At 47.2% G+C, this 23,239-nt stretch overlaps 2 protein-coding genes across 2 annotated transcripts; one reads left to right on the plus strand and one right to left on the minus strand.

Annotated features, from left to right (window-relative positions):
• The first annotated feature begins 1,193 nt into the window (after window positions 1-1,193).
• DRC3 (dynein regulatory complex subunit 3) lies at window positions 1,194-16,473 on the plus strand. The gene is made up of 12 exons (XM_066329582.1): window positions 1,194-1,350; window positions 2,747-2,863; window positions 4,209-4,375; window positions 4,954-5,100; window positions 6,327-6,446; window positions 7,521-7,633; window positions 8,923-9,097; window positions 12,108-12,239; window positions 13,520-13,590; window positions 14,388-14,523; window positions 15,878-16,009; window positions 16,171-16,473. The coding sequence occupies exons 1-12, from the start codon at window positions 1,194-1,196 to the stop codon at window positions 16,267-16,269; spliced, it is 1,566 nt and encodes a 521-aa protein (XP_066185679.1). The 3' UTR covers window positions 16,270-16,473.
• An 830-nt stretch (window positions 16,474-17,303) lies between these two features.
• ATPAF2 (ATP synthase mitochondrial F1 complex assembly factor 2) lies at window positions 17,304-23,158 on the minus strand. The gene is made up of 8 exons (XM_066329846.1): window positions 22,929-23,158; window positions 21,588-21,632; window positions 21,132-21,277; window positions 20,606-20,703; window positions 19,634-19,714; window positions 19,388-19,500; window positions 18,511-18,626; window positions 17,304-17,907 (listed from the first exon to the last, which is right to left on the minus strand). The coding sequence occupies exons 1-8, from the start codon at window positions 23,071-23,073 to the stop codon at window positions 17,770-17,772; spliced, it is 882 nt and encodes a 293-aa protein (XP_066185943.1). The 5' UTR covers window positions 23,074-23,158; the 3' UTR covers window positions 17,304-17,769.
• Between the last annotated feature and the right edge of the window lie 81 nt (window positions 23,159-23,239).

Here is a 23,239-nt window from a genome sequence, read left to right on the forward strand (position 1 = left end):
TTTCCCAGTCCTCCCTGTGATGGACGGCGGGGACACCGAGGCTGCTATTCCCCATTGGACAAAGGCCGAAACGATCTGTAATATAATTGTGCAATGGGAACGTCAATCATCAGAGCCCTCTCCGCCCCGAGGGCACGGTCCCGGCGCTGATTGGCTGACACGGATTTCTCTCGCTCTGATTGGTAGTTGGCCTCCCCACCCACTCCACGCCCATTGGTGGCTAAGTCGGTCACGTGATGCCCTTAGCAACGCACTCGGGCTTCCTTAGCGACGAGCGCTGAGGCGAGGGTGAGAACCGGGAACCTGGAACCGACCCAGACCCCAGGGGACCTGCGGGTGAGAGGCCTAAAGGGCCGGGATTGGGCCTCGGTGGGTCCTGAGAGCGGCCGTCCCACCCACCGGGCAGGGGCGGTTGTAACCGGCATTGACAGAAGAGACGCTGGACAGGTGCGCATCCCTGGGAGTGTTCAAAGACAGGTTGGACAGGGCTTGGGGCAACCTGGGGTACTGGGAGGTGTCCCTGCCCATGGCAGGGGTGGAACAAGATGGTCTTTAAGGTCCCTCCCAACCCAAACCATTCTGTGATCGTACAAGAAAGAGAGAGAGGAAGGTCAAGGATGGATAAATCCAAAGCTCCTCGGTCTGTACTGCACACTGCCACAGAGAGGTTTGGTTTGTTAATGAAATGCCATAATGAGAACAGAACTCTCTAAACTCTGACATTTATCATTGCTGTCCTATGCAAAAATCAATCAGAATATACTCTGTAATTATAAACACCTTACACAAGCAAAAGTCTGAAGATTCAAGTCCTTCACAGCGATTCATTAACAATGCACAGTTTGAAAAAGGCAAATAGTCTCATTGCCTCCAGGGCAACATTAGGGATATTTAAATTTACATGAAAAATTTCTTCACTGAAACGGTTGTCTAGCATTGGAACAGGCTGACAAGAGAAGCTGTGGATTCCCCATCCCTGGAAGTGTCCAAGGCCAGGCTGGATGGGGCTTGGAGCACCCTGGGACAGTGGAAGTTGTCCCTGCCCGTGACAAAGAGGAGAATGAGATGATCTTTAAGGTTCCTTCCAACCCAAACCATACCAGGATTCTGCAATTCTACGACTAGAAAGAGCAGCCAGGCAATGATTTAATTTATTTTTCTTTTCTGTCCTTTAAGGCTGATTCTGTCTCAAAATGAGTCAATTTTTCAGTAATGTTGAGCCAAACATTATTGATGATGAAATGATTCAGAAAGCCATTGAAGAGAAGTGTCCAGAGGACCTTGGAGATCTTGCCAGACAGCAAAATACTAATGTCAAGGTTGTGACAGAGCTACAACTTAGTTTTAAAAGTGAGTATCAGAATATATACATAGTTTGCCTCTTCTTTGCTAGAAGGCAATAGAATAAGTGGATAACTGGCAATGAGGCAACCATTATTACCTTGAATTTATTATGTGAAAATTAACGTCTGAACTTCGACTTTTGCTCATACCTGTACAAAGAAGCTTCACCGGAGAGAGCTGGGTGCTTTTGCTGATGGGTAACTTCAAAACTGCTTCCCTTCCCACTCTTACTGCCACTGCTGTTCTCATTTAACATTTATATTGTGGTGACACCTACAGGCCACAGGCCTGTTGGGCCCCTCAGTGGCCAAACCCAGCCCTGGGCAGGCCCTGCCATGGCTGGTGATTATGTGAGAGCTGTTTGGGAGATTATGGTGATTACAGTCCAATCTGATGGCATTCTCTGGGTCATCCATAGTATTACCATGGTTTACCTCTTACTGTCAAACCTGTTATAAACTTGCACTCAAAGAAAAAAAAAATGCAAAGGAAGAACATTTGGCTCAATATTTGAGTATTTGGGGGAGGGGGTAATTTCACAGGCAAAATCTACTGTTGATTATTCTTTGTGTGCTCCAGTGAAATAATAAGTGTATGAGTTGATTTTCTTAGAAAAGACTCCCTTGACCTGATCCTGCATAGATTTGTTTGCAATTACAAAGTCCAGAACTGTGTGAATATTTTGTGAGTGCAATTTCTTTCTGGTGTCCTCACCAAATAAGGATAGCAGGACAGCAGATGAAATCTTCTGGGAAGCAATTGCAGGGGAAAGAGAAATGAGAGTGAGAATGTTCTCTATTTCCTGTCACCTTGGTCCTGATGCTTTGCTGTGGTGACTAACGGCCTGCCCTTGTGATTCTGTTTTTGGAGGAAACTAAATGCAGGGATATTGATTAGTTCTAAACTGCAGCCTTCACAGAAAGAGTAGACTCCAACTTCCTCTCCTGTGATGAGAATCCTGGGAGCAGGAGAGTCATTTACAAAAGCAGGAGCTGGGCACAGCTAGACTGCAAATGCAGAGAAAAGCAGAGTATCATCCCAAACCTCCTGCTTGGAGCTGGAGAGGAAAATGAAGGTCAAGGCCTCCTAGTAGTGGATTCATAAAGCCACTGGAGTGCAGGGCCATAGTCAGCATCCCCTGCACGCCTTGTTGTCCTCGCTGATGAGCAGCGTGTGCTGGTGCAGGACGCTGAGGTTAAGTGGGCTGTTTCATTGAAATCTCGTCCAGCCAGTGCACCTCTGAGCACTCCAGGGCACTCATCACATGCTAAAAATCCTTTTGGAGGCAAGACTGGACGTGTTTTCCTTGTGCAAGGCAGCGTGTCTGCTAAAACAAAGCTATCTCACGTGAAAAGCAATTTTCTTTTATTTTTTTTCTTTTTTTTTTTTTCTGTGGCTTTAGGCATCCTGCAGATTGCTAATCTGTGGCCATTAGAGAATCTGACTAAACTGCAGCTGGACAACAACTTCATTGAGAAGATAGAAGGTCTGGAGAGTCTGGTTCACCTTGTATGGCTTGGTGAGATACAGGCAGAGGAGGGTGGATGTCTTCACAGGTGCAAAGCAATCTGTGATAAACCAGGATGTCACCTTCCTTCTCAAACACGACTGATAGGAGCTTACCCTGGAAAGGCTGTCAGCTGTCTGTGTGTCTCCTTATTTGACTGTCAAATGTCAAAATGCCTGAGTATCAGAGCTGCAAAACAATCCTTCAAATGTTTAAAAACTGGGTTTAGTGCATTTGGTGTGGCAGGAACAGGAAGCTGAGGTTTCAAGGTTGTTTCCAAGGTTTGTATTGTGTTTAGGGGTGACTTTCAGGAACATTTATGGAAACACCCCTGTGATTTAGAAGCCTGTATTCTGTTTTCAAAGCTGCTGCAGGCATTCCAGAGTTTACAACCCACCATCTTTACCACTGTATCCTTAAGGGCTTGGTGTCATCGTTGTCCCAGGGAGTGCCCACCCTTGTATCCTTGTGTGACTGCTTGCAGCTACACAGATGCACAGCTTAAAGCATTCCCTGGAACTGCAGCCACGTTGCTGGCTGGAATTCTAAATATATCCTCAGCATGCAGGGCTTCAGCTGTAAGCACGTTGTGAAATGTCTAATGGGTTCTTCCGCCCAGTTGTCTGCACTGTTCTGCTCCACAGATGACTGATGCACTTGTGAATCACCAGCTAATCAGTGTAAGCAGAGTGTTTGGAAGCACACTCACATATTTTGTTTGCCCGAAGGCTGCAGTGGTTCAGCTGCTGCTACGAAAGTGTCTCAGCCACCCAAGAGACCTCATAAACTGTTTTTGGACTCTTGGCTTGCTCAACACTAGTCCAAGGGCAAATCCTGCCCTTAGTCATGGTGAGTGTAGGTGTTAGGAGAGATGTTCTGGCAGAGGAAGAGAACATTCAAGTAAGTGTAGGAGCTAAAGTGAGCCTTTGTATAACTTCACTAGCAGGGAACTAACAGGATCTTGGTCCTGTGGGAATGACCACAACTGTGGCATTGATGTGGCAGGAAAGAGACTGCAAGAAACAAGACAGTGGCAGATTTATCACAGAAATCCCCCTCTAAGGGCATTTTCCCACCTCTTGTTTTGTATTGCCCCATAAGGCAGAAGTACCTTTCAGGCTGTGTATGTGGACTCTTAAATGAGAAGAAAAGCTGAAGTTAGTCCATGCAAACTTGCACAGACAATTGCAAGGAGGAGATGGGAATAAAGGATGATTTAATGCTGAGCCTTTCCTGTGGGACATGGACCACCCCTGAGAAAATTCCGTACACGAACTGCTACATCCAGAACGAAAGGGCAGAATCAGGGTGTTCTCCAAGAAATAATCTAATGTTTGATTTCTAAACTCTTCCTCAGACCTGTCCTTCAACAATATTGAAGTAATTGAAGGCCTGGATACTCTTGCCAAACTGCAGGACCTCAGTCTCTACAGTAACAGAATATCTAAAATTGAGCACATGGACACATTGCAAGAGCTGCAGATTTTCTCCATAGGGAGGAATAACCTGACCATTCTGGAAGATGTGAGTGTTCTCTGGCTTTGCAAATACTCCCTTTTGAAGAATCAGATATTCTTAAACCGGCATGTGCCATTGTGTCCAAGTCCCTCCTTAGGTGATAAAATTCTCCTTAGGATTCCTAAGTAGTCTGAGCTATGGTTTTGGTCCTCTGGTGTTAAGTGCTTACTGCAGCCATTTTACTTTTAGATTATTGACTCATGGGGGCCCGGTTCTGTGGCTGCTGTCAGCCATGGTAAATTCCTATTGGCTCCCCTGAAAGATAGAAAAGGAATAAGTGGCTACATATGGGAAAAGGGAGAAGACCAGAATTTGTTTGGGGTTCTTTTGAGGGCATTTTAGCAATTTAGGACCTGTGATTTGTGCATCACAACTGTCTTCTCTCCCCACTCATTGTCTAGATATTCCCAAAGTGAATTTATGTATTTCCTTTCCCCAAACCATTAGAAACTCCTAATTGACTGTCGTGTGAATTTGGCAGCAGAGCAGAATACATATTGCAACTCTACTGTAATAAAAGCAATACATTCCAAGGCTGTGTTTCCCCAGCACTGGAAATTACAGAGCTCATTCCTTTGGCACAGGTTGTCTGTCTCAGGAGGTTAAAAAACTTACGGACACTGAACCTCAGTGGGAACCCTTTCTGCAGCAAAGAGTACTACAGGCTGTTTGTTGTTGCTCATCTTCCAAACCTGGTGTATTTGGACTTCAAGCTCGTGAGACACTCCACGGTGAGATTTCTGCATTCCCTGATTGGGAAATCAGGCAACAGCATCTTACAGAGCCTTTGCTTTGTTGGTGTGCCAGCAACATTCCAGCACTGGGGGCAGGTTCCCTGCAGAAATCAGGCTCACAGAAACACACAGTGTTTATTCTGCTTCCCCATAACAGCTGTGAACCTGTAGGCCAAATTCTGTCAAATCTGACAGAGAGGTAGAGGTGTCAGAAGCATGATGTCTTCACAGATTTTGTGAAAATCAGCAGCTGTGTGTGGGAGAGGGGCCTGGTTCGTGTTGCCACAGAGAGGCTGCAGTGTGAGTGCAAGTCTTCTTAGAGAATCTCAGAGGAAATCAGTCTTGAGACATGGATCCAGGGGGAAGGAGCCTTGGTGGTCCTGCTGCTCACAGAGTGATTTGTTTCAGTAGCAAACTGACAATCCAGGCAAGCAGGTGCTCAGATGCACTTCCCACTTTTGATTTCTGAGAACAAGACACTTCATCCTCACCAGTAACCTGTGGAACTGCTTTATCATCCCAGGGCTCAAAGGAACAAAGGCAGAGGTTTTTGTTCAGAGCTTGTTCTTTTTTTTTTTTTTTTTTTTTTTTTTTTTTTTTTTTTTTTTTTTTTTTAGTAACCAAAGAACATGATTAATTGTAAATTTGCTTGGCAAAGAGCAGGAGCTGTACTAGAATCTACATTGCTCTTACTATAGGACTGGAAGGGCTTTCCAGGTCATGGAATGCAGTCCCTGCTCATCAGGGAAGTCAGAGAATTGCATACTTAAATTTGTCAAGCTTCAGTTTCAAGCTAATGAGGTTCTTGCCCCTGGTACTACCTTGCCATCCACTCCTCCAAAGAGCCTTCTCCACCCCAGAAAATGTATTAACCTCTCTGACTGATCAAAGTGGAACTCAAATTCTAGAAGTCAAAACAGAACTTCCTGCTAAAAGAGGAAAAAAAACACCCCAACTTTAAAGATGAGAAAATGGAGAGAGAAAAGCTTCCTGGGAGTGAATTATCTCACATGCATTGAATGCAGAAACAGAGCAATATGCCAGCAAAAAATGGGATGAGGATTAGATTAGAAACTTCATAAGTAGTTTAATAAAAAGCCCAAGAGGAAATGGAGATGCAGATGCCACTCTGGTGCATGTTCTAGAAAGATCAGTTGCTTATTCCCAGACTCATTGAGCAATGTTGGATAATCAAATACATATATTTTATTTATATTTCTCAGAGAAAAGCTGCAGCTGTAAAGTATCAAGACCTTACTAGGCCATTGGAGGAAGAGGAGGCTGAGGTCCTTGCTCTGCAGGAGAAAGAAGAGGCAAAGCAGAAAGAGCTGGAGTACCAGCAGGTAAGTTTTCTTTGGTTGGTTGTGTATTGTCTCAGGAGAAAGAAGCACAACACATATTGACTTGTCTTCTCTCTGCTTGAAGATTCAATGAGAGGTTAACATCGACTCTGCTAAAACTAAGGCTGGGATTAATCTCTGATCTCTGAATCTTATCTTTTGGATGGAAACAGGAACTGCTGTGGAATACACATGACAGAGGGAACATAATTCTTTGGGCTGAACAATGAAACTACAGATAGAGACCCTGCAAAGCTAAATAGTAAATCATACCCAGGGAGTTTATCAGCCTGACGTGAGATTAAGAAAATTACAGGTCTGTGGGAAATGTTAACATTTTCATGGTGAAGTGACTTTTTTTTCCTCCTTTACACTAACTTAAGCTTTTCATTTAGTTTTATGGTTAAACTCTCCAGGACTTTCAGAGATCACTGTAGTCCTTTGACTGGACTGAAAGCAAGACCAGGTGGAATGGTGCTTTCAGTTGTAGCCTGGCTCTGTTTTCCAGACCTCTAGAAGATCAGAGTGGCTTAAGTTTAATGTTTAGTTCCAGGGAGGATGCCTGCAACCTTCCCCTTTGTTGCTCCCCAAAGTTCACCGACTCCTTATCTGAAAGGCTAAACAGCCTTGCAATAAATATTTGTATGTGGTAATGTCTTATACTGGCAACTAGCACAAGTTGCCCAGAGAAGTTGTGGCTGCCTCATCCCTGAAGTGCTCCAGACCAGATTGGATGGGGCTTGGAGCAACCTGGGAGAGTGGAAGGTGTCCCTGCCCATGGCAGGGGATTGGAACTGGATGATCTTTACCATTATATGATTCAGTGACCTGATAGAAGATTAAACAGTGTGTTCTATCCTTAGGCTACAGGGCTGTGGCAGCAAAGCCCCTGGGATGGGTTTCACTCCAGTTGCAAGGTGCTTTCATGGCTTGGTTGGTGTTTCTGCTGTGTTCATGTAACTGTGTCTGCACCAATGCTCTGCTGCTGCTGAGGTGCTTGTAGGAGAGACACATCCTGAGAACTGGCAGCAGGCTGGCATCTTTATTTTACTTCTTTTACTCTGTTTCTCTTCAAAGACAGCCTTTGTTGAGTACCTGAATGGATCACTCCTGTTTGACAATCTGTATGGAGAGGACAGAGAAGTTGCCACACTGGCCTCCATCCCTGCAGTGGAGGACCTGCTGCAGGCATATCCTTCCTGGGTTTGGAATACCTGCAGCTAAAAGGTAATGCCTTGAGTTAAGAAGGAAGTGCATCCACAGGGACCCTTCATCTGTTGCTTTTGTCCAGAGCTGAAAGCTGCATTGATCTAAGATCTGAGACAGTCTGTGTTCAATTTTGGAATGGTACCAAAAATTACACTACAAGGCTGTGAGACCACTGACAGCTTTAAGGCTTGATATCTTGTGAAATATGAGGGCTCCAAACAAATGGTTTATATTACTGGCAAGCTGGCCAGCCCAGCTTGAAACATCCCATTTGTAAAACCACTCGTTTCTATCCCCAACAGGTCATGAGATCCCAGCGTTTTAAATTCTCACTGTTGTAATTACCATATTCCTTTTCTTTCCCTTGAATCAAACACGATTTCTGTAGCCTCCTTTTCTGACCCTTCAAGAATCAAGACTTTGTGCTTTCTTTAAGTCTGGAATCCACTTAAAGTTTAAAATGAGCTGGAAGATAAATCTCTGTCAGTTAGATTGTAAGAGCACAGTCGCTAAAATCATGTTGAAATTGAAGTGGTAGGAGATAGGAACAGACTAATCAGAACGATACAAGTCGCATATCTCACAACCTGCCAGAACTGGCAACGTGAAGTTTCCAGGCCAGCACATTTTTCTGATCATTGCTCCTACACGGGGGAGCAGAAAGCAGACACTTTTTTTTCTTTTTTCTTTTCTCATTCAGATTAATAGAGTATTGTCAAGGCCAGTAACTTGACCTTCCTTAAAATTGCATTACACTGTTGGGGAAAAATGCATCACGGCTTAACTACAATAGACTTCAGAAACAATTCCATTGCCAAGATAATAGCAGAAGAAAAATTGACGTTATTTTTGTGATGCTACCAAGTCAGTAGTTTATTCTGTGCTCTGGCTGTGGGCTCCAGAGCTGTATTTATTAACTACACAGGCACTGTATTCACACTTGTGAAGACAGATAGGGTTGTAGGCTTCCTTCTGCTTCTGTGTCAGAAGAGTCAGACAAGTGAATGTATTTTCTTTTCTTCCTCAAGGCCTTTTCCCCCCTCAAGTTGCCACAGCTTTCTCCATACCCTTAAGGCAGCAAAACCCTATGCATAAAACGTGAATGGGTGACCCAGTTCTGCCCCAGACAGAATATTTGGCAGCTCCCAGCAAGAACCACAGAGTTTACATAAAAGTAGCTCGTAGCTCTTGTTGCTCAGATTTGCGGAGGCAGAAGGAACATAACATGTTGCTCCACTGAACAAGCTAAAAACCTTGACTCTGCTGTCACATACAAGAAGGAGTTTGTCTTACTTTCTGAGAACCTTTATAACTATGGACTGGAAGAGTATGAAAAACGAGAAACTGAAGTCTCTAAATTCTACAAAAGATTCCATGAAATTCTGACAGTCAACCAGCAAGAAAGCAAGAGAATAATCTCAGACTTTGAAAGTCACAACCAAAGGGTAATGTTATACTTTTGTTTGTTTGATATGTGATTTCTCTACATCCTACACCAGCTTTTAATTGTGCTGAAAATGGGGGCAGCTCCATTAAATATAGAAAAACTGTTCTGGATTGACAATGTTGTAATGGAAATCAGTACTTGATCCCTAATATCAGGATCACAGAGTGGTTGAGAGTGGAAGGGATCTCTGGAAGTCATCTGGTTCTGGTCAAGGAGGACCACCCACAGCAGGCTGCCCAGGACTATAGATATCTCCAAGGATGGAGACTTCCCAGCATCTCTGGGAAACCTCTTCCACTGCTCAGTGGAAGGATAAGGATATTTCCTTATGTGTTTTTTACAACATAAATTTATACAAAGAAAAATAGTTGTGTTAGCTAATGTCATTGACATAATCTGAAATTTTTTTTAATACTTTATGTAGGAAAAAAATGGGGATGGAGATTTCTACCCTTTGGGCAAACTACAACCAGCTAACACAGCCTTTATCTATACTGGAAATTCAGTGTAGAACAAAATTAATATGTCATAATGTTATCATCTGTAAAGGTGAAAGTCCTTCAAGGGTTTACAGAAAAATGTGGCTGAACAGGGAAGAGTTTACTTTTTTTTTTTCCCCATCCAGAAAAGTCACCAATATTTAAGAAAATGGAAACGCTCAACCTTCCTTTCAGTGTAAATATTTTTATAAAGTTGATTTTTAAGATAGATAGATATTTGCTGCTACTCCCCTTCTTTTTGAATCCTCCAATAGTTCTTCCTTCATTGACAAACCAGGAAGAAAAGGAAGGAAATTGCAGGGTATTCAGTTTATTTTCAAGTAATTTTCTGCTTCAGTTCATTTTCTCAACAACAGCTCAAAGAACTATAACCAAAAAAATTAGAGAAAGTTATTTTAATGTATTTCTAGTCCTTTAAAGCAGAAACGCTCTCTTTTCATTCTGCTCAACTACAGCCACCCATTGTGGCTGCTCAGGGCGTAGCTTCTAGCTGGATCCCTTTCTAACCATGTATAATAGATGGATCATGATTTTGTTTCCACAGGAAAAAAAAAAAAAAAAGGGAGGGCTAAAGCCTGGTAACACTGTCAGCTGAGAGAGCAAGTCCCTGACAAGTGACACCAGCAGAGTCACGAGCGCTGGCTCCTGCTGGAAACCAGGTCACTTTTATTTCAGTGCCTGTCACAGGCTGATGGCTGCTGAGTCACTCTGCTCCCGGGGCCTTGAACCTTGCTGACTCATGTTGGAAATCTGCATCTACAGCTCTAGGAGCTGGCAGCACTACCAGAGTCACAGAACTGCAGAATAGTTTGGGTTGGAAGGGACTTTAAGGATCATCTTGTTCCAGCCAGAAGTTTGATATGAGTATTTGGTTAACTTGTGCTTGAGTTCTCACTATATCTTCCATAAAAAACTCTAAACCAGCAAAACAAACCCTGCAAAACCTACAAAACCAAAGAAACAACAAACCCCAAAGAAACACAGCTGAGGCCAGATTTTACCCCTTCACCTCTGTCTGACCTACAGGCTCAGCTGTGGATTGGGCAGCAAGGAGTGACAAGGGGGAATGGTCTTAAGCTAAAGGAGGGGAGGCTTAGATGGGATATTAGGAAGAAATTAGATTAAATATTAGGAAGAAATACTTCTCTATGAGGATGGAGAGGCCCTGGCACAGATTCCCCCAGAAGCTGTGGCTGCCCATCCCTGGAAGTGTCCAAGGCTGGGTTGGACAGGGCTTGGAGCCACCTGGGATAGTGGGAGGTGTCTCTGCCCATGGAAGGGAGTGTGACTGGATGATCTTTAAGGTCTTTTTCAACAAAACCATTCTGGGATTCTCTATAAACAGGACACAGGGGTCAGTGTGCCAGTTTTCATATAAATATTAGAGGAGTAGGTATCAAAACCACACACAGTGTTTTAACATCATTTCCCCATCATTTGAAATTGCTGGAGGAGTTCAAAAGGCACAGAGGTCCCAGCAGATTGCAGTCTGTGAGCTGCTCTTAGTGCTGTTTGTCTGTCTGTAATCCTTTCATGTAAACCTGGGTAACCTGTAAAATCACTGTGCTCTCTGAAGTTGGTTACGGAGGATTAAAGGCCTTGAACTTTGAAGTTGTTGCTCCCAGAGGTGCAACCTGAGTGGTTCTGGAGCCTTTTGAGCCTCCCAACTTGTTTACATTAGAGAAGAAGCCACCTTGCTCTCCCCTTCTGCCTTTTAAGACTGCAAAGTTTGGGTAATCTACCCCATTTCCAGACACAAGCCTTGGCAGGGGTTTTTAACAGAACTTTATTTCACTTTGTTCCATTCCCTCTCAGGAGAAGTGGATTAGACATAACAAAACATATATAGGGTTGTAGACACTCAGTCCTAGTTGATTGTTAACTGATTTTAAACGGACTTGAAAATAACACATTCAGCACAAGAGGATTTTTTTTTTTTTTTGATCCAAGAAAACATAAATCTTGCCTGATACAAAACTGACGTCAATACATAATTCTGAAGAGCAATAAATCCTTGCTGTAAGAGGAATGCAGGCAATGATAGGTATTCCATATTCAGAATACTAAATCCTGACCCTACTGGAAGTCAGTCAAGATTCTCCTTGGCAGGAAGTGGATCAGGATTTAGGCCTGCGTTCCTTTTGCCGAAGCACTTGTTAATTTCCTCTTCACAGCCAGCAATGTCAAGAATTAAATATTGTTCTCTTTTTTTTTTTTTTTTTTTTTTTTTTTTTCCTTGAAATGAAGGGGAACCAAAGTTGGAAGCATTTAAAGAGGAAAGTCTTCTGCTGAGTGGAGGATGAAGAAGAGTTTTCCCAATCCCCCTGCAGTAGCAAACCTCAGCACTGTTGACTACCCACTATGTAAATCTAGAGACTTCCCTGAATCATCACATTTCATTTCAGCTAATCAGCAGCAGGAACTTTCCTCACACATGTAACGAGTTAATTAAATTGTGATGGAGTGCTGAACACAAACTATAAGTAATTCATGTATCTCTGTGTTTAGAGGCTGGATGAGCTTTATCAGGCTGGGAGTGATGATATTGCTGAGTCTAAACGAGCCCAGGGCAAGGAGGACGTCCATCAGCTGTGGGATGCACTCATGACCTTGGAAGTGCTGGTATCCAACGACCTGGAGGTGAGATCCAAGCTCACACCTGTGAGACCTCACAGCCACAACGTTGGGGGGCCACTTCTCTGTCACTGCAGCCCTGTGTAGCAGCTTACTTAAAAAGAGAGGGGCATAGGACTTCCAACTCAGGAAAATGTCTTGTCCTCATCTTATTCTTTCTCTGCTCAAAGTTAGGAAGGTGAGATGAGGCCCTGGACATCGATACCTTACAGAATTTCTGTTTCTCAGAGCAGAACACAGTATGTCCATCACATTTATCCAAACTGGTTTCCCACACTTTAGAAACAGGGAGGTTGTGCAAGCATTTATAGGTCTGCACAAGTTGCTGCATAGCATGGGGTATGCATTTGGAATTCTAGAGGTGTCATTCTTTGAAGCTGATCTTTGCTATAAGATTACACACATTCCTGCTCAGCTTGCTGCATTTGCTTGCATAATAGCTGCCTTTTCCTCCCCAGACTTTTCCTCAAAAACTAGGGCAGGGCTGCTGATGTGCATCTTCATCAAAGGAAAAAACCCAAAGTAATCTGTTTAAAAAATGAGCAGGCAGGAGCTGTGGCCTGTGTGCAGCAGTTTACTTTTGTGAGCATGGATGGCAGAAAGCAGCAGCTCAAAATGGATCCTGACTGCATCAGGATTGTGCCTTTTTAGTGTTTTCTGGGCTGGCCCTCACCTATCTGCAGTCACTTATGGGATGAGCAGAAATATTTCTCCCTGTGTGCCTTGCTGGATTTGCAGGATTCAGGTACCAAGACATTTAAACGAAACACTTCACAGATTCCCCATCAGCCATTTCTGGGAGAGGGAATAGGCAGTAGCAATTTTAATTTCTGAGGACTAAACCAGAAGCTGCAGTAAAGCCCAGGCAGGGGTTGTGCTTCTGAGAAGAGGCTCTTCATACAGACAAGGACAAGGAGGCTGCAGCATGGCAGAGTATGGGAATACAGCCCTCTCCAGGCATTGCTTAGGTGAGGGGAACAAAGGATCCCCCGGCTTACTCTGATGCCTGGAAGGCTGACCTGAAACAGAGACTGGGTAAAGGTAGTATTCAGTCAACTTCCCTCTAATAAGCTGATTCTGATTTTCTGTCCCTGAAGAAGGGAAGAAAATCTTACAGCACTTTGAAAACACTTTAAATGCTTGAGGCAGTTCAGTTTCTGACTGTGCTAATAACAGCAGCGAGTCCAAATTACAGTAAATTGTAGATTCCTCCTAGACTCCCTGACTCCCTGTTATGTTTATGCAAGTTTTCATTGTGATATTTCCTCTTTTTGCCCTCTGTTAAGGAACTGTTACAGGATTTTAAAAGAAGCATTGATGTCATAGCATCAACATTCATTGAAACTATTCAAGGGATATATCCTTTTCACAGTATGTTAACCTGGACCTCCCAGTCATGCGCCTACACCTCACCTCTAAATCCAAAAATGAGCCACCAGTATAAAACTTGATTTTTTTTTTAATTTTAATCAAGAGAAAATATCTTTTCCCAGCTTTGAGAAATGGTCATTTAAGGTGCCCAACTTCTTTATGTGGAAACTCTGCAGAGCACAGAAAGATTTAAATTGTATTGTGCTTAAAGTCTGTAGGATGTAGGCAGCTTTCACCCTGTTGAGAATCTTCCTTTCTTCTCCATGCAGAGAAGACATGACACAGGGAAGATCTGGTTAGATTGTTTTCTAGGTACGTTCCTGCCGTAACAGTCACTGAAATATCTGCAATTCTGATTGAATATTCTTTAAATGGTGTTCATTTTTGTATTTTTTATGTGTGCTGAAAAAAAGTTATATGAGAATACTGAAGTGCTTCAGTGTCAGGTCACACTGCTTTAAATCTAGAAATCTGATGGCCTGGTGCAAATAATTGCACTGCATTCAGAGCTTGGCTTTTACCTGTAGGCCTCTTCCAATTTCCCTGAAATCCTAGATCCTCTCTCAGTCCTCTCTCATAATTGGCAAGTAAGGATGAGACTCAGTGTGTGATTAAGAACTGAATGTGCGTCCTGATATCCTGACACCACAGCAGCTTCTGGGAGCAGCCAGGTTCATTTCTACAGAATCCCCCTGTGCAGACACTCTATCCCAGCTATGGGAAGTCATTTAATCTCCACAGATGAGTGGCGTGGTCAGCTTTTTCCTTAACCACGTTCAGTACGTTTAGCCAGTGCCGGGACCTGGAAAATGAACAGCATGAAAAGCTGATGGAGATTATTAATGCCACCATGAAGAAACTGGAGGAGGAGGAGTTTGAAGAGAATTTGGAAGATGATTTGCCAGATGATGTTCGAAAGGTGAGGGCACCAAAATAATTCATCTCTGTGAGGGAGTTGGCAAGAAAACGAGGCCATAGCCTCTTCTCTGAAGGGACAGGATTTCCAGGAGGCTCAGTGCTGCCAGAGCCATACCTGAACCACAGCAAAACCTCCTTCCCAGAGGGTCCAGCTGCTTGGCTGAACTGTGGTGCCTCCGGACATCTCCACTGTCTAGGACAGTGGATAACTGCACTGCAGGTTTCCCTGGGCACTGGCAGAGCTGGTGGCAGCAGCCCAGGAGAGGTGCTGAGGAAATCTCTCTCCTGCCTCCAGCACAACTCACTGCTCTGGCTGATTTCCAGGCACTCAGGCAGCATCTTTGCTGCACTCCTTCACAGCTGGTTTTGTTCAGACTCTCCCTGCTCCCTCAGCAGAATCCCAACACTGCTCCGAATTTCTTGCACCGGAGCTCTGTTTGCCTCAGTGATTTCAAAATCCCTTCCTGGAGCTCCTGAGCCCATGAGCTGATCTGGAGGCAGGACATGACACTTTAAATAGAGCCTTCCACTGAGCCCTCAGTCTTGCTGTGCAAGCAAAGATCCCAGAAGCCTTTCCAAAAGCACCAGCATCGTTGCAGTGCTCCACTCAAGAACGCTGCTGGTGCTTTTTGCCTCCATTATTCCATCATTTAGTGGCTAAATTACTTGAATTTGCATTAGCTGTGGTTTTGCTCTGTCCAGATTATCCCAGCCCCCTGTCACTCCAGGTAATCAAGAGCTGACAGACACAAACCAGACCCCTGAGCCCTCGGGAGAGCTGCTGCTTTATGGCCTGTGCAGATGGTGGCAGTTCCGCACCGCTGCTGCGCACCCATTTTGCTTCACTGCCATCCATTCCCATGGAGAAGGGAATTCATTTGCCCAACAGCTGCACTTGGCTGCAGGAGGAGACTCATTATGGGTTAGCGAAGCCACCCCCTATTTAGAGCCGTGAGGGAAGTCACCGCTTCCATTAGAAGCTGGGACTCTCCAAAAATGAAGATTTACAGCCAGTGCCAGCAGTGCAGGAATCCCTTCCAAGTGTGATTTTCCATTTCCAGGCATGCTGGAGCATATACAGCCTTTCTTCAACCCCAGCTGCATGGCAGCCATGCTTGCACTGAACTCCTTGTTCCAGCATGTGGGGCCAAGGGTGCTGCCTCTGTTTCCCCGGCTGTGTTAGGGATAATGCCCCCATTACACCATAGCAAGGCCAAGGGTAAATCCCTGGATTCAGCCTGACGAGGAGGGATTTGCCAGGTTGAGGCAGAGGGTTTCTCCCTCTGAGCACTGCTGCTGCTGCTCTTTCATTGTGTGTTCACCCCCTCCTCTCATCCGGTCACGTTACCTCCCAGCTCCTCATGGACAAAAACACCATTGTCAACACCATCAACATGTCCCACCACATCCGCCTGCAGAAGATTGATAAGCGAGAGAGCGACATGCTCTGCAACATCTACAAGTGGCAGATCTCAGTGACAGAGAAGGTAAGAGACCCTCACTCTCAGGGGTATGGGGCACACGCAGGTCTGGCCCAAGTGGCAGGGACACTGTGAGGAGAGACACTCACAGACTTTTGCTGGAGCCCTCTGTGCTCCAGGGAGCTGGACACGCCTGCAGATTCACTGCTTGGTTTCAATCTGTCCAGGCTTTCCAAACTGAGAGCGACAGAAACCGTGCCTCTATCAAAAAGATCATTTGCTTCATCAACAGTCTGCAGAAGGAGCTGGATAACCCAGTGATCTAGTGATCGTGCAGTCTATGCAATAGGGCTGGGCAGCTGCCTCAGCTGGAACACACAGGACAGCCCCCAGCAGGAACAGCTGCCTCTCTACACCCAAGCTGCCTGGGACATTTCAGACCAAAGGCATATTTCTTCCAGCCTAGATAAACTGCAAATAAAAGCTATTTCTTGACTCTGGAAAATCATCCAAAGCCCTGTCTCTTCCATCACATTGGCACAAAGCCCATGCAGACAGCTCAGACCTGTTCACAGGGGGTTATGGATCAGCTGTGAGCTGATTGAACCGAATCATTGTAGCATATCATGCCTGAAAGCTTCGGTACCTGCGAGCTCAGTGGCAGGAACCTGTGAGCCGCTGGCACGAGGAAGCAGCTCGGGAGAGGAGTGCTCTCCATCAAACCACCCCCGAGATAACAGCAGGTTTCCAGCTCAGCAAGCACAAGGCTGGTGGGGGCTCCGTATGCCTGGGAGCCTCATCTTCTCACCCCTTCTCTCACAAGCGGCTTTCTGCAGCGTGAGCAGAGCAGCCCCCAGCCAGCAGGAAGGGAAATCAATGGTTCCACAGGAGCTCACGCGCCGCCGCTCGCGACAGCCAAGCGAGGAGTCATTAATTCCCCTCCTTGCTCGGTGACAGCCGCTGCCACCACGCTTGCTTGTGAGGCACGGTGCTGGCCGGGGTGGTGCTGCTCCAGGCAGGCAGCAAGGAGAAGGTGGGAAGGTTAAACGAGAGGGTGGCTGTGTGCGCACGCCAGGGATAGAGCAGGACTCAGAAAACCCCGTGGCTGGTGCTGCCTGTCAAACACAGATTCAGCTCATCATGCATCTGGAGATGGCCAGAGCCCCATTTTTACCCCTCTAACTCAGGACTACACAGTTGTCTCCTTGCTACCTCCTCAGCTGCATGGAGTGGTTCACACAGCAGTTAAGTGTTTTCTGTGGTCTGTGATTTTTAATACCTGGAGCCATCCCAGCACCTGCCCATAACGTGGCAGCTCAGGACCCACCCCGCAATTTGGTGACTAAAACAAAGACGCAGCTTTGGTACCTCACAGGGGCAAGTCTTTAATGGAACAGAGAGACCCTGGTGTTACAGACAGGCACGCCGAGGGATGAACAACAGATGCAGTAGAGTCTGTTTTCAGATTTCCATAACAAGTGTGTGTCAGGAGCTGGCAGCTATGAAGACATGTGGCATATGCTGGGTATGTCTGTGCCGTGCCCTGCCCAGGAAGCTGTTTCTTCCATGGGAGCTCCTCTGATGAGTTACAGACACCAGGAAATGATGGAACTGCTGGCTTGGGGATTCAGAGGAAACTCACCTTGACCTTTCCTCCTTGTGTGCTGCACTGCAGCAGGCAATCCAAGTGAAGAGCTGCCCACAAAACCACAGCACGTGAAGCTGATCCCAGGAAAAGTGGAATGGCAGGAAGGTGGCCGCCATCCACTGGGTCAGGCCAGCAATTCCCAGCTGGACATTTTCTTTCTGTGCCCTGTCCAGCTGCCTCAGTCCTGCAACAGCTTGTGTTTTACAGTCGAGCTCTCTGAGCAGAGGTGAACAAAGAGAGTCCCAGCTGCTGTGCGAGCACGCAGCTCACACAGGTCGTAGTCGTGGGCCCACTCCACACTGCCCCAGCGCCGAATCTGAAGGACAGGAGGAACATGGATTATACTCAAAACACCTCAGCAACTCTCAGCTTCCCTTCTCGTGTTTGTGAAGAACAGGTAGCGCCCCCCCCAAACTGAGATGATCCTCGACTGCTGAGGCAGGGATATCTCAAGATGAGGATGTGTTTCATCGGTCCTGGGCTCTGAGGCAAAGCCTCTTAATGGGAGGATGAAAAGATTCCTAACTTCAGCTGCTTTTGGGACAAGGAGAGCTTCACACCAGGCTAATTTCCAGCAAGCTTGATATCTTAGTGTCTAGCAAAGCCTCCAGGCTGGATAACCCTCAGCAGGAGAAGCCAGCCACAACTTTGCACTTCAGATTAGAGAGGGAGAAAATGCAGCCATCTGGGCTCTGTGAAAAGAAACTGGCAGCCCTGGGAGCACTCTGGGCTGGTGTGCCTGTGGTGTTGCTCTGCAGCAGCATGCTCCGAAACACACTCAGACAGAGAGACTGGTGGAGTGGAACGTCTTCTGCTATAGCGGGCACTTCCCCTGCCAGTTATTTGTGGTGGGGGAGGCATTTGTCATGCTGAGATTATTGCTATTTGAATTATAGGGCTGTTTTGTAACATAATTTACCTGGTATTCTTCTTCCAGGCGAGACAGAAGCACAGCTTTCTCTACTGTAATGTGCCTGTCAATCAGGCTCATGGACAGAATCAGCGATTTCAGCTGGGTGATTACAAATTCTATACCTGGAAGGGAATAACCCAAACCAAACAAGATTCATGGCTGTTTTCTGCAGCATTACAGCAGCATCTTCACATGCTCTGAAAAGACAGGCAGGCTGTGGTACCCTCTCAGGGAGGGGCAGTGATTCTCCCACCTGCACACAGCAGGCACACAGCATTGTGCTAGCCCTGCCACTGCAGTGACAAAGGCCATGCCCTGGACACCACCCCCTTTTATTCTGCCACACCTCTTCCCAGTGCAAAGGGAAGAGAGATCCATCCAGGCTCAAGCATTCTGTGTCTTTTGTGGGTTTCACTGCCTGCTGCTCATTCAGATCTGGAGCAAAGCAAACCTCCCTTCATTTCTTTATCTTTCGGTGTCATTCAGATGATTCAGGCAAGATTAAGTAGGATATAAGGATGAAAAAGTGAGGACAGTGCACAGTATGGCACTTTGGAGTACTAAGCCTGATTTCTTTTCCTGGTAACAACAAAGCTAGGGATTAAATCATTAGAAGGTTTGGCATTAAAGAAGTTATTTGTGCTAAGGTAGAGCAAGCAGCTCATGGGACAGCACAGTCAGATCCTAAACACCAGTGGCACTGAAAGAGAATCCCTGCTTGTGACAAAAGCAGGTCAGGGCCTGGCCTGCAGATTTAAAACATAAACCTCCACACTTGGAGCAGAAGAAAAACATTACAGTCACTCTCTTGCCCTGTGGAGAGGGGAAGCACCTCTTCACTGGCCCAGCCTGAGTGCAGAGCTCCCAGCCCAGCCCCGCTCACCTTGCAGGGCCCACATGTTGTAGGATGCCAGATGGCTGATGAAGGTCTCCTTGGTGCTGGCTGGAATGTTTGGCCCCAGGATGCTGGTCGAGGAGCCAATTGTCACATTGTACCTGGAATGATCACCTAAACCCTCAGCAAAGCCCAAGGCTCATGGAGCTTGTGGCCCTGGCAGTCACAAGCACCAGAGCTCCTGGGCTCAGCAAGGCAGGGCCTTAAGCAACCAGGAACCTTTTGAGCTCTCACCTTTTCTCAGCCCAGGAGACCACAGGATCCCATTCATTCTTCTGTAGTTCTGCCAAGGCTGGAGGCTCCTCCACACGATAGCTGGGACATCACAGAACAAAACCACACTGGATGTCACTCCCGGGCTGGGACACATCTCTGGGAAGGACACTGACCCCACCAGACCACAGCAAGTGGAACAGGGAGCTGCTGTCCACCCAGGCAGCAGTGACAGGGAACAATCCCCCAGCTCTTCCCCAAATTCAGTGCTTTGTCTTATTCCCGGAAAGACAATTCTGTCTTACTACAAAACAGAGCAGTGAACCAGCCAACTGAAAACTGCAGGTAGCCCTAAGCCATGGACTGAAGAGAGGTTCAGCAGTTAGAGGAGGGCACAAACCCCACTGCAACTCTGTGTGGGGCCACTCCTGCTTCTCCTTGCCCAGTGGCTCAGCTCAGCATTCCCTGTCCCCCTCAGTCTGACCAAAGCCACAAGGGGCAGGTGGGGGAAGCCTGTTCCTCTCTCTCCATAGGAACTGTGCAGCTGCCAGTGGAGGCTGGGACAGGAGCCTGGGCATGAACAGGCTTGATCCTACAGCTCACGGGGACTTTAAGGAATGAAGGGCATTTTGGGACTGGCACAAGTAGTCTGAGCTATCTGTGCTGGCATGGGAATACCAAGGCCTGGCTGACAGATCCCCACAGGCCTTTCAAAGATGTTTTCTCAAGGATCTTCATTTCCCACTGCTCTCACCCTTGCCCAGCATGGAGGTATCCAAAACAGAGTTCAACAGTACACCAAATCCAATGCTCCTTCTTTGGGTGCACAGACTCCAACTAGGCTTGCACATGCAGGACTGATCTAAACTAATTCAAACCCTCGGGCAAAAACCAGCACAGATCAGAGCCATGCCACGACTGGGCAAAAGCAGATGCCTTCCCTCACTTTACCCAAGCCTCCTTCCAAAATCCAGCTGGGCCCCCATCTCGTACCAGACTGTGTCTGTCTCCAGGAACTTGACAGCTGCTCGGATCAGCTGCGTTTTGTTTCGCTGCGTGGGGTTGTCCAACGCCGTGTTGCACAGAGTGGTCTGGGGATAAAGGCAGTTGAAAATGCTGTTATTCCAGGCTTGAAAAAGCAGCAGCTTCCACAGTACAACGCCAAGAAGAAGCAGGGAGATTTGTGATAGATCAACAACTGAGAGGTGCAGGGCCAAAAAATGGCTGATATAATAGGTATCTTCCCAAATCTTTCAGAATCTCTGGAAATAGCCCATTAAGCAGCAGGGAAGAAGAGCCATGGACTGCTCCAGAGCTCACTGTTTCCTCCTGCCCCTCACTATTCCAAATAACACTGTCCAGCCCCTTCTCAAGTTCCCCCAGTGACACAGATTCCCTCTAGACAGGCACCCAGCCACCCTAGAGAAAGTCCTAACTTTCTTCTCATTAGGAGCAGGACAACCTGCTGCCTCCACGTTCTGCATTTGGAGGTCTCAGCATTCCACCCCGCCATGCTCACCAGGTGCATTGTGTAGAACTTGATGGTGTCTTTCTGAGAGTCCCACTCCGTTGCCACTGCAATGGCCAAGGCCTCGCTGGGGACCGTGAAGATCTTGGCCTGGGGCGTTTTCAGCTTTCGGTGGTCCAGGTTTATTTCAAAGCCTCCTGGGGAATCAGAGTAGAAATCCTGGGGAATCAAAGAGGAGCAGGCACTAAGGAACAACAGACAACCCTACAGCACCAGGAGCAGATTCAGAGCTGAAGCTGAGGGAACAAGGGACCAGGAATACTCAGGTTTCCCACTATCACTTAGATACACTTGGTCTCAGAAGCTGCTTCCCACCATGCAGCTTTGCTGTAGATGAGAAGGGGGTTCAGCACCTGGTGACAAACATGCCACTGGCACAGCCTGGGCTGCAGGTGCCACCTCTCCCAAGGATCAGCCCTTCCATCCCATCCTGGCAGCTGCACTCACCTTCCCCTTGCGAGATGCTCACGTTCTGGTAGAACCTCTTCCTCTCTGGGGACAGAAACAGAGGGCAAAGAGAACATTCAGAGAGCAAAGAGAACGTTCAGCCCCTTCTCCTGCACCCCATCACAGCTCAGAACAGACAGCTTTGGTGCTATTGAGGTGGCCTGGCCACAAAAATCCAGCCCTTCATCCACAGTTTCCAAGCTGTGAGCTCCACTCAGCAGGGAAGTGTCAGGAAACTGGTGACAACCACAGTGCTTGCTGTGCACAGCCAGGGAGCACAGAGAACCAGCTCCACTCCTGCCAGGCTGGGGGCTCAGCTGCCTCAGAGCGTGGCAGGGCTGGTTTCCCAAGCAGACCTGTCCCACCACTGCTCAAGGTCAATCTTTCCAGATTCTACAACTACAGTCACACTGGACAAATTAATCCCTGAAAGACACTCCTCCCTGTAGCCCAAACGTCCCAGTCTAGCTCAGGAACATACCTACCCCACCAGCAAGGTGAGCCTGAGGAAACTTCAGGTCTCATTTTAGGAGGAGCATCCTTTGCTACCAGCACTCCTACATGCACCCCTAACACGTGAGAGCAGGATTACACGCATTCCAAAGGATCACATCCCTCCCACAAGGCAAGAAGAACCCATGAGCCATTCCCTTGACAACAGCAACCAGGCTGTAAATCCCAAACCCATAAATCTGTCTCGTGAAGGGAACAGCAAGCAGGTCAGGCTGCAGGTCTGCTATTCCACGCTAAAAAAAGCACATTCCCGCTGGGGAAATGGAAGGATTTGCTCAGGCTCAGCGACCTGCAAGCTTAGGGGCCTCAGAGAGCGCCTCAGGCACAGTTCTAAAAAGACATTAAAGTGTGTGTACCCCAGAGGAGCCCCGAGGCTCATCAGTGGCTCCCAAAACCTTGCCATGAGTCACTGCGACTCTGCAACCTCACCTCCAACAAATTGAAATTAACTTCTGTTCTCAAACCCAGACGATTCCAGCAAAGTCTTTGGATTGGATACGTGTCCCAGAACATACCTGAACTCCCCCATCTCATTCCCTCAAAATCCCTAAAACCCAAGAAAACACAGAAACAAGTGTAACAAACTGATTCAGTGAGGGCTCGGCCGTGCTGCCAGTGAACCCTGCCCGCTCCAAACACACATTAACGCCAGGGAAAGGGCACGGGATGGGGAGCCCCAGCACCGGGACCACTCAGCGGCCCTGGGGAGCGCGGTCCCCGTGAGGCCGTGCCGATCCCAGCTCTAGCCTGGGTGACCCCGGGATGAGGATCCCCAGAGAATGACCCCCCTCCCCAAACGGGGCTGGAGCCGCCCCGGTGCTCCCTCACCTGCCGGCGGGGCATAGGCCCGGCGCCCGCATGGCTCCACCGGGCAGCTCCCAGCAGGTATAGGAGGCGGTCGAGGGAGCCGAGCGGGCGAACAGTGAGCCCACCACAGCCGGCGACAGCCGCGCCACATCGCGCCACACGACATAGCAACCTTGTCCCGACCGCGCTCAGCGCCGCTCCCTGGGCGCCGCCATCTTTCCGGCGGCCGCAACCAATCCAAGCCGCCTGGCGAAAAAAACTACATTTCCCAGCAGCGCCAGGCGGCAGCACAACCAATCAACGCCCGGCGCCGCGCCAGCAGCCAATCAGAG

Source organism: Sylvia atricapilla, chromosome 15, assembly GCF_009819655.1.
Source record: "Sylvia atricapilla isolate bSylAtr1 chromosome 15, bSylAtr1.pri, whole genome shotgun sequence".
NCBI lineage: Eukaryota > Metazoa > Chordata > Aves > Passeriformes > Sylviidae > Sylvia > Sylvia atricapilla.

Bases quoted from the DNA above. Each gene is read 5' to 3' on its own strand.
- ATPAF2 (XM_066329846.1), bottom strand. From the start codon at position 23,073: ATGTCGTGTGGCGCGATGTGGCGCGGCTGTCGCCGGCTGTGGTGGGCT. The intron at 21,633-22,928 runs GTGAGGGAGCAC...TTCTGTCCCCAG, and splicing joins GGCCTATGCCCCGCCGGCAG to AGAGGAAGAGGTTCTACCAG. The intron at 20,704-21,131 runs GTGAGCATGGCG...CTTTATCCCCAG, and splicing joins AGTTCTACACAATGCACCTG to ACCACTCTGTGCAACACGGC.
- DRC3 (XM_066329582.1), top strand. From the start codon at position 1,194: ATGAGTCAATTTTTCAGTAATGTTGAGCCAAACATTATTGATGATGAA. The intron at 7,634-8,922 runs ATATCCTTCCTG...CTCTGCTGTCAC, and splicing joins GTGGAGGACCTGCTGCAGGC to ATACAAGAAGGAGTTTGTCT. The intron at 13,591-14,387 runs ATATCCTTTTCA...CACGTTCAGTAC, and splicing joins ATTGAAACTATTCAAGGGAT to GTTTAGCCAGTGCCGGGACC.